Here is a 13,253-nt window from a genome sequence, read left to right as displayed (position 1 = left end):
TGACAAAGTTTTGAAGAAGTTCAAAATGGATCAAGCAAAGAAAGGGTTCTTGCCTGTGTTACAAGGTGTAAAGTTGAGTAAGACTCAATGCCCGACCACTGTAGAAGATAGAGAGAAAATGAAAGATGTTCCCTATGCTTCAGCCATAGGCTCTATCATGTATGCAATGCTGTCTACCAGACCTGATGTGTGCCTTGCTATTAGTTTAGCAGGGAGGTACCAAAGTAATCCAGGAGTGGATCACTAGACAACGGTCAAGAACATCCCGAAATACCTGAAAAGGACGAAGGATATGTTTCTCGTTTATGGAGTTAACAAAGAGCTCGTCGTAAATGGTTACGTCGATGCAAGCTTTGACACTGATCCAGACGATTCCAAATCACAAACCGGATACGTGTTTTTATTAAACGGTGGAGCTGTCAGTTGGTGCAGTTCTAAACAAAGCATCGTAGCGGGATCTACATGTGAAGCGGAGTACATAGCTGCTTCGGAAGCAGCAAATGAAGAAGTCTGGATGAAGGAGTTCATATCCGATCTAGGTGTCATACCTAGTGCATCGGGTCCAATGAAAATCTTTTGTAACAATACTGGTGCAATTGCTTTGGCAAAGGAATCCAGATTTCACAAGAGAACCAAGCACATCAAGAGACGCTTCAACTCCATCCGGGATCAAGTCTAGGTGGGAGACATAGAGATTTGCAAGATACATACGGATCTGAATGTTGCAGATCCATTGACTAAGCCTCTTCCACGAGCAAAACATGATCAGCACCAAGGCTCCATGGGTGTTAGAATCATTACTGTGTAATCTAGATTATTGACTCTAGTGCAAGTGGGAGACTGAAGGAAATATGCCCTAGAGGCAATAATAAAGTTATTATTTATTTCCTTATATCATGATAAATGTTTATTATTCATTCTAGAATTGTATTAACCAGAAACATGATACATGTGTGAATACATAGACAAACAGAGTGTCACTAGTATGCCTCTACTTGACTAGCTCGTTGATCAAAGATGGTTATGTTTCCTAGCCATAGACAAAGAGTTGTCATTTGATTAACGGGATCACATCATTAGGAGAATGATGTGATTGACTTGACCCATTTCATTAGCTTAGCACTTGATCGTTTAGTTTGTTGCTATTGCTTTCTTCATGACTTATACATGTTCCTATGACTATGAGAATATGCAACTCCCGTTTACCGGAGGAACATTTTGTGTGCTACCAAACGTCACAACGTAACTGGGTGATTATAAAGGTGCTCTACAGGTGTCTCCGAAGGTACTTGTTGGGTTGGCGTATTTAGAGATTAGGATTTGTCACTCCGATTGTCGGAGAGGTATCTCTGGGGCCACTCAGTAATACACATCACTTAAGCCTTGCAAGCATTGCTACTAATGAGTTAGTTGCGGGATGATGTGTTACGGAACGAGTAAAGAGACTTGCCGGTAACGAGATTGAACTAGGTATTGAGATACTGACGATCGAATCTCGGGCAAGTAACATACCGATGACAAAGGGAACAACGTATGTTGTTATGCGGTTTGACCGATAAAGATCTTCGTAGAATATGTAGGAGCCAATATGAGCATCCAGGTTCCGCTATTGGTTATTGACTGGAGACGTATCTCGGTCATGTCTACATAGTTCTCGAACACATAGGGTCTGCACGCTTAAAGTTTGATGACGGTTATATTATGAGTTTATGGTTTTTGATGTACCGAAGGTAGTTCGGAGTCCCGGATGTGATCACGGACATGACGAGGAGTCTCGAAATGTTCGAGACGTAAAGATCGATATATTGAACGACTATATTTGGATACCGGAATGGTTCCGGGTGAGATCGGGATAATACCGGAGCACTGGGAGGTTATCGGAACCCCTGGGAGGTATATGGGCCTTAATGGGCTTTAGCGGATAGGAGGGGAAAGGAGCAAGGGAGGGGGCGCCCCCCTAAGCCCAATCCGAATTGGGCCGGGGGCCGGCCCCCCTTTCCTTCCCCCTCCTTCCTCTTCCTTCCCTCTCCCTCTCCAAATAGGAAAAGGAGGAGTCCTACTCCCGGTGGGAGTAGGACTCCCCCCTTGGGCACGCCTCCTCCCCTTGGCCGGCCCTCTCCTCCCCTCCTTTATATACGGAGGAGAGGGGCACCCCATGGACACAACAATTGATCTCTTTGATCTTTTAGCCGTGTGCGGTGCCCCTCTCCACCATAGTCACCTCGATAGTTTCGTAGCGGTGCTTAGGCGAAGCCCAGCAACGGTAGAACATCAACATCGTCACCATGCCGTCGTGCTGACAGAACTCCCTCAAAGCTCGGCTGGATCGAAATTCGAGGGACGTTATTGAGTTGAACGTGTGCAGAACTCAGAGATGTCGTGCGTTCGATACTTGATTGGTCGGATTGTGAAGACGTACGACTACATCGACCGCGTTGTGCTAACGCTTCCGCTTTCGGTCTATGAGGGTACGTGGACACACTCTCCCCTCTCGTTGCTATGCATCACCATGATCTTACTTGTGCGTAGGAATTTTTTTGAAATTACTACATTCCCCAACATATACATGGGCACAATACTATTCATCTACTTATATCGAACTTTTCTACCTCGACACAACTCAATAGTAGTTCATGTATAACACATTTATTGATACATTATTTGATCAATTATACAAATAACAACAAATTTTTGGGTATAACTAGCAACATTAATAACTAAAAATGTCTGTTTACATTAAATGTACAAATTTATCTTGTATTTATCGTATTCACCATTACAAGTACATTTCTTGCACTGCACTAAAATGTATTTTGTTACAAAATTTGTCTATATATTTATTTGTGGTGTTTTTTCTAAGTTACTTTGTTACAATAGGTTAGTAAAGAGCAAACCAAAACTTTCACATTATTCCAGCAAATTACATATGCATGTGATGTCTTATAATGTGTTTATATGTATAATTAAATATCTGTAGAACCTACTACGGTGCTTTTAGAGTATATGGGTCTAGCAAAAAATATGAGATGTCTGGAATTCAAGGATATGGTTCTCTCCTCCATCTCAAATCTTTATCTCATGTGCGCAAAGCTACAATTTTTCATCTGCACCTCCTTCTAGCTCGGCGGACAAGGCCATCACCTCTCACCTCCCTCCCACCATCTTTCCTTACCTCCATTACTTGAACTCATGTGAAAGAAGCCCATGCTAACGCATTGCCATTACTTGAACTCATATATATTTATGACAGAAAATCTTAGCATGCATCCGCAAATACGAAGAATTTATCAAGGTGGACCCAACCATAGCTTATTAAGACTATGGTCATGTTTATCCCATATTCTTTGACTCCTCCACCTAGCCCGGTAATACCCCTCGCTCTAGCCACTCTATGCATGTTCATCTCAATACACTTCTAACCCTCAACTATGATCTAATGAAAATGTGGGGTGTTGGATAGATGTAGTAGTGATGTATGTAGATTTTGGAGAGAAGAGAGTAAAGAGAGAGGGGGTGAATATCAGAATAAAGGGGGGATGGATGAAGAAGAGAGAGTGATAAGGACAGAAGAATGGGAGGTCAATTATTTAGGCACAAATTTTAGTAGCGTTCCGAGCGCTGCTAGTTTTCAAATGTTAGCAGTGTTCACTAAGTTCAAAAGCGTTGGTTGGTAAGACCCACGTGCCTGTCAGTGCTCAGTCTACCAGACATCAAAGTAGTAGCGCTAATAGTGCATGCTGCTACTTAGGGTGACACTGGCGGTGTTTGTCTGTCACACGCTTCTACTTATTTATGGCACCACAACTAGTTTCATGTACTAGGCTTGTAGCGCCTTGTGCCCGAGAACGCGCTAATGTGTTCATGTCTGTAGTGCCCTCCTTTTCTCGGGCGCTGCTGGTAGTTAGTGTAATTAGCGCTTGATCTCTGTTTGAGCTGAACGCTGCTACTAGTAAAATCCTATAAGGGGTTTTCCTACTAGTGGGCAATGTGCCGGTCCCCTAGAAGAGAGGGGAGAGAGCATGCTTCTTCGTATTCCTTGGCCTCCCCCATAGCTGGGATAACGATTCCCCCTCTGGTCCTTAGTGTTCATGGGCCACGTAGGACGAGTGCCCCTCCGAGATTAGATCTAACCCGAGGCAAACAAATTCTGGATGCTGGAATCGGAGTCACGTCATTGTTTCATTTACCGTCGGAGATCCGTGGCCCAAAAGGTGCAAAAAAATAGGGCGGTTCCAAAACTACGGGGACAGGTTTGCGATAAATTGGAAGGTCCCTTGGCCACGAGGGTGGAGCTTACGGCCAGAGGTCCGCGGCGGGTGGACATGTGGCCCCCTGAAGAACCACCCCCCCCCCCCCAGGCGGGCTTCAGCCCATGTTAACCTCCTTGTGACATATGTTCATTCTAATTTTTTATCCTAGAAAAATATTATTTCCGCAACATCCAAAAACACTAGAAAACAATGACTAGCACTTGAAACTAGATTAATATGTTAGTTGTTAGTCCAATAAAGATGATAGAAAATTGTGCCAAAAGTATGTGTAAATGGTATAAATAAAGAATAGACATAACACGAATTATAAATACGTTTGAGATGTATCATCTGCCTCGACCTCTAGCTTATAGCTTAAGCAAAAAAGTGACCATATAATGGCCATGTGTGAGGGCCCTAATTTCCCTAGCATAGATCATCTATAGTCAATCCTCTAAAATTTATAAATGGGGGGACTTTTTGATTTGAGGAACTACATGCTATCCCATCCCCCAAAAGATTAGTTCCCCATTTATAATGCAGCCCCCTCCCCACCTCCCCCCCCCCCCCCCCGGCCCAAACCTGCTCTACATTGGGAACTTGCTAGCAAAATTGGGAGACTCCACATGCCTTCCCGCTTGACCATAGCCATCTTGCTCATCCCTGACACTAGCTGCCTTTGCTCGCCCCGCAGGATGACCGTCGCTAGCCCCGATGACCGCCGAATGGACAAACCCAACCCCACCTCACCCCTTTGGGCACAAATTATGACTATGTTTTAGCTGTTTCTTGGATTGGATGAAGTTCACTTATGTTCGTATTTGATATATTTTTTATGTTTGTGTTGAAACATGTTGCATTTGTTGGATTGTTTGAGCAAGCATTTGGATCAATTGACCAAAAAAATTGGGGAACGAGCTATATGAGCAATAGTTTAGTTCCTTAAAAAATTAAGAATTAAAGGATGTAGGGATTAAGTTATTATGGATCGGCTAGAAATGCTTTTAGGACTGTCCGTAAATCTAAGGCATGATTGTTTGAAGTGATAGCAAGTGTGAAGGCAACAGAGAGAAAAAGGAACAAGAAGTATAACCTTACCGCGGAAGATGTTGCCTTAGTCTTAGAAATTAAACTCAAATCTTGTAATGGTTCTGTCGTACTTGTGTATGCTATGTAATCTATTGATGACTTTCACATCATTGCCTTATATCAACTTCAATAAAGATGTTTTTTTGTGAATGAATTTCAATAAACATACTATGTGCATCACAAGATGAAGAGTCCGGTTGTTTCAACCGTCTTTCAAATAAAAAGTAGAGTCTTACCTTCCATCAGGTACAGTACAATGTACAACAGTTTTACACTGAGCTCATTTGTAATGAACAAAGCTCGAATGCAAGATTACCACATACACAATGGAGTAGTAAGGTACAAAGGAATGCTTCTCAGGTTCAATGTGAACACCTCGAATCGCAAAACAGATACCGTAGGACAAACCAACCGGCCAAAATTATCATTCAGAAAATCAATCAAAATCCACTCCATGCCATTTTTCCTCAATTAGGAGGAGTCAAGAACAAAGTATCTTATACTTCATTCGTGTTTTTTGTTTCATCCAAAAAACAAACCAATCTCAACCAAACCAGACTCAACCCAGCCGCCATCACCGCCATCCGCGGCGGTGTTTCTCCGTGATCAATTAACGGAGAAAGGCGGGCAGTTAGTCCAAAAAGGCTATAAAAACAAGCCATCTCGTACATCTAAAGCTCACGCCAAAAAAAGAGAAAAGAGGCACGGATAAGCTTATCACCAGAAGAGGTAGTACAAAACCAGCAGAACCAGCGCAATGAAAATCTGGTCCCTCAAAGGAACAGTCTTGGGAGGACGGTCAATGCAGCTAGCGTGCCGCCCGACCTCACAGAGACGCAGGTCTCCTGGAGAGTACAAGAGTTCCAGAGACATGAACGGGTTTGGCTCGTCGGTCAGCTCGAACAGTATCTCGCCAACAGCGCTCTTGAACTCCCCATTGGACCATTCCTGAGCAAATTCAGAGCAAACACACTGTCATACTCCACACCTGGAAGCCGGAACAGACATATTGCAAGCGCGTATATACATGGCCGAAGCTGTTCAGAGCAGACTACTGCTCATGCTCCACACTTGGTGGCACAGAGGATTGGGACAGAAATGGGCCAGATAGTGCACTGTATTATGAACAGGCATTTTACTTGGCAAAATTTGAGCTTATTAACAGGTTAAGTAAGTGAAAAGTATGCCATAGTTTAGCATGATACCTGAATCTGCTTGCCGATCGTAACAAGCGCAGAGCCAGCCGGCAGATTGAAAAAGGTCGACCCGCCCAGGTTCCGGAGGCAAATTTCCTGGTCGCGTCCGGAGAGGTGGACGCTCAGGGCGTACGAGTCTGGACGATCGGTGGTGCCAAACTCTCCCCAACGTGTTTTCAACTTGTTGCAGTTATACAGCGTTAGACAGAGAACCGATGGGGCTTCTCTAGGCAGAGCAGAGTCTTTCGGGTTCTTGACGTTGTCAGATAGAACTGTGACCACACATCTTGCGAGGTCCTCCATTTTAGACGCGATAACGTCCATCTTCTCCCTGCCAACAGTAGAAGATCTCATGTCAGGGCATATGAGATCAATGTTTAGATCATATCTTCCTAACACACGCATCAGAGTTTTTTGTTCCGTGTTCTTGACAATTGTCACTCATTAGTAGCGAAACATAGTAATGCGTACTCCCTCCGTAAACTAATATAAGAGCGTTTAGATCACTATTTAGTGATCTAAACGCTCTTATATTAGTTTACAGAGGGGGTACATCTTAAGAGACAGACTCTAATGGCTTATGCACCATTTGTCACCTGCATTTGGAGATTACTTGCCACTTCTATTTTCTAGCAGGGTTTCATGAAATTTTTGATCCTAGGCAAATGATCTGACAGCCAATAGTTCATTTCTGCAGAAGTGAAGGAAGGTGGATTGTGTTTCATCTTGTAATATATGGCATGATATGATGGTGTCACTTTACTCTTCGTTCTTATGTACTCCCTCCGTTCCAAAATAGATGACTCAACTTTGTACTAATTCTGAAGTTAGTACAAAGTTGAGTCATCTATTTTGGAACGGAGGGAGTATGGGTTTTCGGTGTTCCCCACCCAATGCATGTTTGGGAGCTCGGGTGATCCATACAAGATCAATGTACTTCCTAGTGCTTGCTTACTCCATTTTTCATACCAAAATATCGTGGGAATTTTTGCCTCCACCCCCGTGGACTCCACAGAACAACTCTGAATGTTTCCTCAGCAAAAATAAGCTCTGAATCTGTTATTTCATCAGTGTCAGAGAAACAAAGAACCAATGCACCAAATAGTTTGGTAATTCGACTTCGTCGCATACGTTGTGACGGCAGTTCGAAGCTCTGATCGACAATATATAATTGGAATTTTACTTTGAACAGTATTATGATCAAATTCCACTTGCCCAAAAGGAGCTCTAGAACTTCCATGTCAGCTGCAGCTAGGTAGGCAGTTCGGCAATGCGCAGCGGACCAGCGGTAGCTCCAAATACGACGAGACGAGGCAGCACCAGAGACAAAACTTACTACAAGGTGGTAGCAATAATCACCTGAACGCTCGGTACGTCGAGCCGGGCAGGGCCGCCTCCAGCAACCGATCCACCTCCGAGCTCACCGGCCATGGCAAGTAGAGCTCCTCCCCGACGACCCGATCCCTCCTCTGGAACAACCTCCCCAGCTCCCGCTTCACCCGCTCCGGCGCCCCGAACACCGCCTCCCCGGCCTCCACGGCAGCGCGCACCTCGCCGGCCCCGACCGTCCCGCCCACGCGGAACGCGCCGGCCTCCGCGGCGGCGCCAACAGCCGTCCGCGCGGCGGCCGCCTCGCCCGACAGCAGGCCCCGCGATTGGATGTCCGGGGCCGGCGGGGGAGCCGGGAAGTCGAAGCGCTTCTTCCTGGGCAGGGGCAGGGTGAGGGCGGGGACGCGCTGGGAGGCCTCGAGGAACTCGGCGAGGACGAGCTCGTCGGCCGCGGCGGAGCGCGCGCCACGGGCCGTCCGGATCGGCGTGGGCGGCGGCGCGCGGGAGCGGATGCGGGGGCGCCGCGGAGCCCTCGACGTCGACGTCGCCGTCATGGTGGGGTGGCGCCGGCCGGCGAACGATCGGGTGGGAATCCTCGGAAGGTTGCTGCTGCTTGATCGGCCAGCCAGCCAGGCTGGTGGAGGTTGCGTGGGTTTAAAGAAACGGTGGGGACGGGAAGGGGTCGGGGCCTCGTGGGGCGACCCGCGCCGTCGGATCTCGGATGCGTCGAATCGTGGGGGAGGAAGTGGTGGGAAAGTGGCGGCAGCACGACCGCCGACGACTTTTGAGAGGCTGGCCCTGGCCCATGGGAGGAAGGTGAGAGAGAGTGCGGTGGGGATGCCTCATGCCAACGTGGCGCATGAGAGGATGGAAACGGCACGGCGATCACCGGAGACAATGGCAAGGAAGAGTCAAATGAAGATTGGAAGTTGACAAATGACGAAACGCGCTGTAGTGACCTCCTGCCCCCTATGACTATGAGCATCGCTTCCGGAAAACTGTTCTTAGCGGCAAGGGTACTTTTTTAAAAAAAAAAAAGAAGGTTAAGACCCCCTGCTTCTGTATCAATCGATGCATGTAGTTATTTTTATTACTTACTCAACAAAGGTCTGACAAGAATGTACATCAAGTCACCGAAGCCACCACTTATACCTACAAACGCGATAATGTGGAGTGATCTCACTCTCCATATCGAAAACAGGTGTCGTCGCCGATCCATCCACATAACGTATCGGAACCAACAATCGGTGCAGTAGACCTAAAGCGTACACCACATGCACACGTTCTAGAAACCCCCATCATCACCGAACCACTGACCCATCTTCAGGAGAAAGATCTGCATCATCATTGCCAGTCCGGCCATCCGTCGACGCCACTACGACGCCCAACGGCACCCCCTCCCTATGCTGGTCCATCCAGACGCGAAGACTTTGGAAGATCTGTCGCGTGTAGCACCTGCCAAACATGAAGATCCGTCGCATGCGAAGACTCTGGAAGACTCTGGAAGATCTGTCGCGCGTAGCACCTGTCGGCCAGGCATGACTTGACGTCACCATCGAAGCTCCGTGCAAGATGAAGACGCTGCACCTCCTGCCTCTGTCTTCCAATGCTGCTCCGCAAACGATACTCCCAAGAGAGAAACGACAGCGCAGTGCCGCCATCGACTGATCTGGAAAATCAGATCCTAGGGTTTCCCCCAGAGCAGCACGAGTGGGTCGACAATAGTTACAGGACGATGTCTTCAACAAGGTAACGGCGCACAACGCCGCCATCGTCCGCCGTCCGCTCGGTTTTCGCTGGCAACTATGTCTCCCCGACTCGCGGCCTGGACTAGATGACAGATCTGGAGATCCGATCACCCAGCGTCAGGCCGACCACCTCCGACGTAGGAGATGACCACCACATCCATAATCCTCGTGATGCGATGCAGACCCGGAGTGCCACCGCGAGCCATCGCCGAAGCCGACGAGATGTAGCAGACTGAGGACGAAAACAGCAGCCGCCCGCCTAGACCCAAAGGTTCCAGATCGAGCCCGGGATGCGCCCGGCTACCGATGCTGCCATCTCCTACCAATCCCGCCGGCTACAGCAGATCCCCCGCCCAACCCCCCTCCCGACGCACCTTGGGCGCCGCTGCTCGCCATCCTCATCGCAAGGAGGTCCAGGTCAGGCTGCCGCCGCCTCAGATCTCAGGACGCCAGAGGAGGTCCACCACCGCCGCACCACAGGGCCTTTGCCCGGCAACGTTGCCGGTGGCGGAGGAGGGAGGGGAGGTGCGGGAGGACGAGGGGAGGCTGGGTGGTGGCCACTCGGTGCGGCCCGGCGGCGGCTTCATGGGGTCGGAGGGGACGTGTGGTTCGATGTGGGGGCGACCTCCCTGTCTGCGGCAATAACGGTGAGAAATCCACTACTCTACATATACTAATGTTGACTTTAACAATAACTATGTTTAATGCAATTAATTTTGATTCTAAATTATGGTTAATGCAATCAACATGTTTCTTATTGATGATGTAATGGATAGCTTATTGATGGAGCGTGAGATATTGGATATAGATGGTTGGATTGCTCCCATTATTTGCATTCATCAAACTCGCACCTTTACAAGTAGTAAGTAGATTCACACCCCCACCTTTCTGCATATAAGATTTAACTTCAGTCACTAAGTGGGCCCTATGTTGTATATGATGCATGCATAACGCCCCCTCCCATCTCTCTCATACATGAAGGCATGGAGAGAGAAATGTGTGCCTTTTGTTTTCTCTTTGACAATTTCAATCATTCATAGCTTTTAAACTACAATTTTGTTTTTGAATTTTGTATATATTGATAATCCTAGCGCCAAGATCTTTAGAACAAGATCAATCTTGAATAGTTTTCAAGCATGTTTAAATTTCAAAGTTTCAGTCTACTTATTTCCCCCATTCTATTTTAGTGTGTGAAATCGAGTTTTAAAATCTCAACATTTCAATCAGCACCTACTTTAGTGAAATATGTTACCTGAAATTTGTGAAATCGAATTTCTGAAATGAGTGAAATTATTTTTCAAATGAGCAAAATCGATGTTTTAAAATAAGTGACATCGATTAATTAAAGAAGTGAATTTCTTTTTTCGAATGAATGAAATCAGTGTTTTGAAATGAATGAGATCATTTTATAAATAAGTGATATCCATTTTTTGAATTGATAGTTTTATGCGAGTGAAACCATAAACCTGTGAAACATGTGTTTTGTTACTCATGAGAAAAAAAAGTGATTTCATTCATTCTCAAAAAGTATTTTTTAAAATATTTCGAACAGGTTAATTGAAATACGTGAAATTGATTGTGTTAAAGTGTGAAATTGGCTAACTGAAACATATGAAATCAACATTTCTCAATTATATGAAGTAGATTCAGTGTGTTTGTGAAGCCGATTTGTGTTTCACTTTAACACAATTTCTGAATTGCATGTTCTTAAACTGAAAGATTATTGTGACATCATTTTTTAGATAATTAATATATGTTTTTTGAATGAAATGAAATTAGGTTTTCTTGAAATGAGTGTAATTATTGTTTTTTAACGAGTAATTCTGAAATAACTGTTTTTTCTTAAAGTGAAACGAGTGGAATTTGTTTTTTATTTTGGAATAAGTGAAATAGTTTTTAAAACCGAGTGAAATAATTTAAATCAATTTTTGAAATATGTGAAACGTGTTATTTCAATTATGAGAAGTTGATTGTCTAAATGTTTGAAACTGGTTTTGTGAAATATAACTAGAATTGAACTGTGAAAACTATAAAATTTAAACTATTAAAAATATATGTAGGATCGTTATTGTTTTATAGGTCTTTTTTGTCCTAATTCAAATATATGAATAGTTTCTAATTTGGAAATTTGGTTCAAAAGTATCCAATCATTTAAAGTGAGTGAAATCAGTTTTCTATGAGTAAATTCGGTTTTGAAAAATGAGTGAAATATGTTATTGTAAATGCATCAAATCTTGTTTTGAATGATGCAATCACTTTTTGAAATGGGTGAAATATTTGTTTGAAATTAGTTAATTATTATTTTGAATTGAGTGAAATCATCTTTTTTAGACGAGTGAAATATGTTATTTGAAATTGGTAAAATAAAATTTAGTTGAAATGTATCCGGTATTGGTATTATTTTAAAGGTCTTGGTGCGAGTAGTTCAAATATATAAAAATAGCACCGATCGGATTTATGGTTTAAAAGATATCAATCTCCAAAATTTTGGCTATGAAATTTAATAGTAGTCTTTTTTTGTGGGAGAGAAACTTGTGAAGCTTTAAATGCCACGGTACTCCACCCATACAGATTCTAACAAAAGTTGCATAGACATGAGGGATCAACTACATGTTTGGATTCTCACGTATTCAAATGTGAAAATTATTGGCTGGCTTATACTCTAAATGGGTGCACCAATCTCAGCATCCAAATGAGTTGTGGGTCTTCCACCATTACATACCCTTGCAGTTACAGTTACTATTTTCGCATCATTTCGCCTCTCCTCTCTCCCCATCCGTCGGTACCGACAGTCGGCGTAAACCATCCACCGCTTCGCCTCTCTTTCTCTCCTTTCTTTGATCGTCAAATACAAAGTTCTCCACAATTCCTCTTTTGTTCATCTTCAAAGATACTCCCTCCGTAAAGAAATATAAGAGCGTTTAGATCTAAACGCTCTTATATTTCTTTATAGAGGGAGTACTTGAGTAGATTTGGATTGCATGGGTAAAAGTCAGATGAAAATGCACAACACCTTGACAATCCAACAAAAACAGTACAGGGCAGACAAGCTCCCATAGTAGGTGCACCTGGTGATGAGCAGACATGCTGCCATACTAGGTGGACAAAAATTTGGATTGCATGAATAACTTAGATCACCAAAAAGTGGAATCTGGCCATATTTTGCAGTGCATGGTAACTGAAACAGAAGTTGCGAAAAATAATGTAAGGAACCATCCCCTCTTTCGTGGGCACAAGCGATGAGGAAAATAGATAAAAACCAACAAGAGCAAATGGTGAGTGATGAGTGAAAACACATATTTATAGATAGTATATAGCCATGTTCAAATTCGATGCTCAAAATAGATAGATCTCTTACATAAAGATCAACATTTTGCATCCGCAAAAAAAAGATCAACATTTTGCCTCTTAACAGAATCTTCTACGCAGTAGACTGAACAAAAGTAGAGAACTCATCCAATACCTGGACTCTCATGAGTGTTTATCAGGAAAATGCCGAAAGAGAAACACATGGTTTACTCTAGGCGGTCAAAGTGCAACGAGTAAGAAACCATACGGCCATGTAAGCCTAGACAGAAGAACGTACTGGCATCATGTTAGATATTACTATAGACCGATCAAAAGCAGAGCACTCTAGGAAG

The 13,253-nt window shown here is 44.4% G+C and overlaps 1 protein-coding gene across 1 annotated transcript; it reads right to left on the bottom strand.

The window, feature by feature from the left end:
• Positions 1-5,550: 5,550 nt before the first annotated feature.
• On the bottom strand, positions 5,551-8,433 carry LOC125545164 (2-oxoglutarate (2OG) and Fe(II)-dependent oxygenase superfamily protein). The gene is made up of 3 exons (XM_048709039.2): positions 7,895-8,433; positions 6,545-6,866; positions 5,551-6,287 (listed from the first exon to the last, which is right to left on the bottom strand). The coding sequence occupies exons 1-3, from the start codon at positions 8,416-8,418 to the stop codon at positions 6,057-6,059; spliced, it is 1,077 nt and encodes a 358-aa protein (XP_048564996.1). The 5' UTR covers positions 8,419-8,433; the 3' UTR covers positions 5,551-6,056.
• Positions 8,434-13,253: the final 4,820 nt, after the last annotated feature.

This window comes from Triticum urartu, chromosome 3A (genome assembly GCF_056163025.1).
Source record: "Triticum urartu cultivar PI428250 chromosome 3A, HENAU_Tu73, whole genome shotgun sequence".
NCBI lineage: Eukaryota > Viridiplantae > Streptophyta > Magnoliopsida > Poales > Poaceae > Triticum > Triticum urartu.
Note: the sequence above shows the minus strand (reverse complement) of the source record. Positions and strands in the feature narration are given on the sequence as shown.

Coding starts and splice junctions, on each gene's coding strand:
- LOC125545164 (XM_048709039.2), bottom strand. CDS start 8,418: ATGACGGCGACGTCGACGTCGAGGGCTCCGCGGCGCCCCCGCATCCGC. Junction 6,867..7,894: donor TCGACGTACCGAGCGTTCAG/GTGATTATTGCT, acceptor TACTGTTGGCAG/GGAGAAGATGGACGTTATCG. Junction 6,288..6,544: donor CGATCGGCAAGCAGATTCAG/GTATCATGCTAA, acceptor GAATTTGCTCAG/GAATGGTCCAATGGGGAGTT.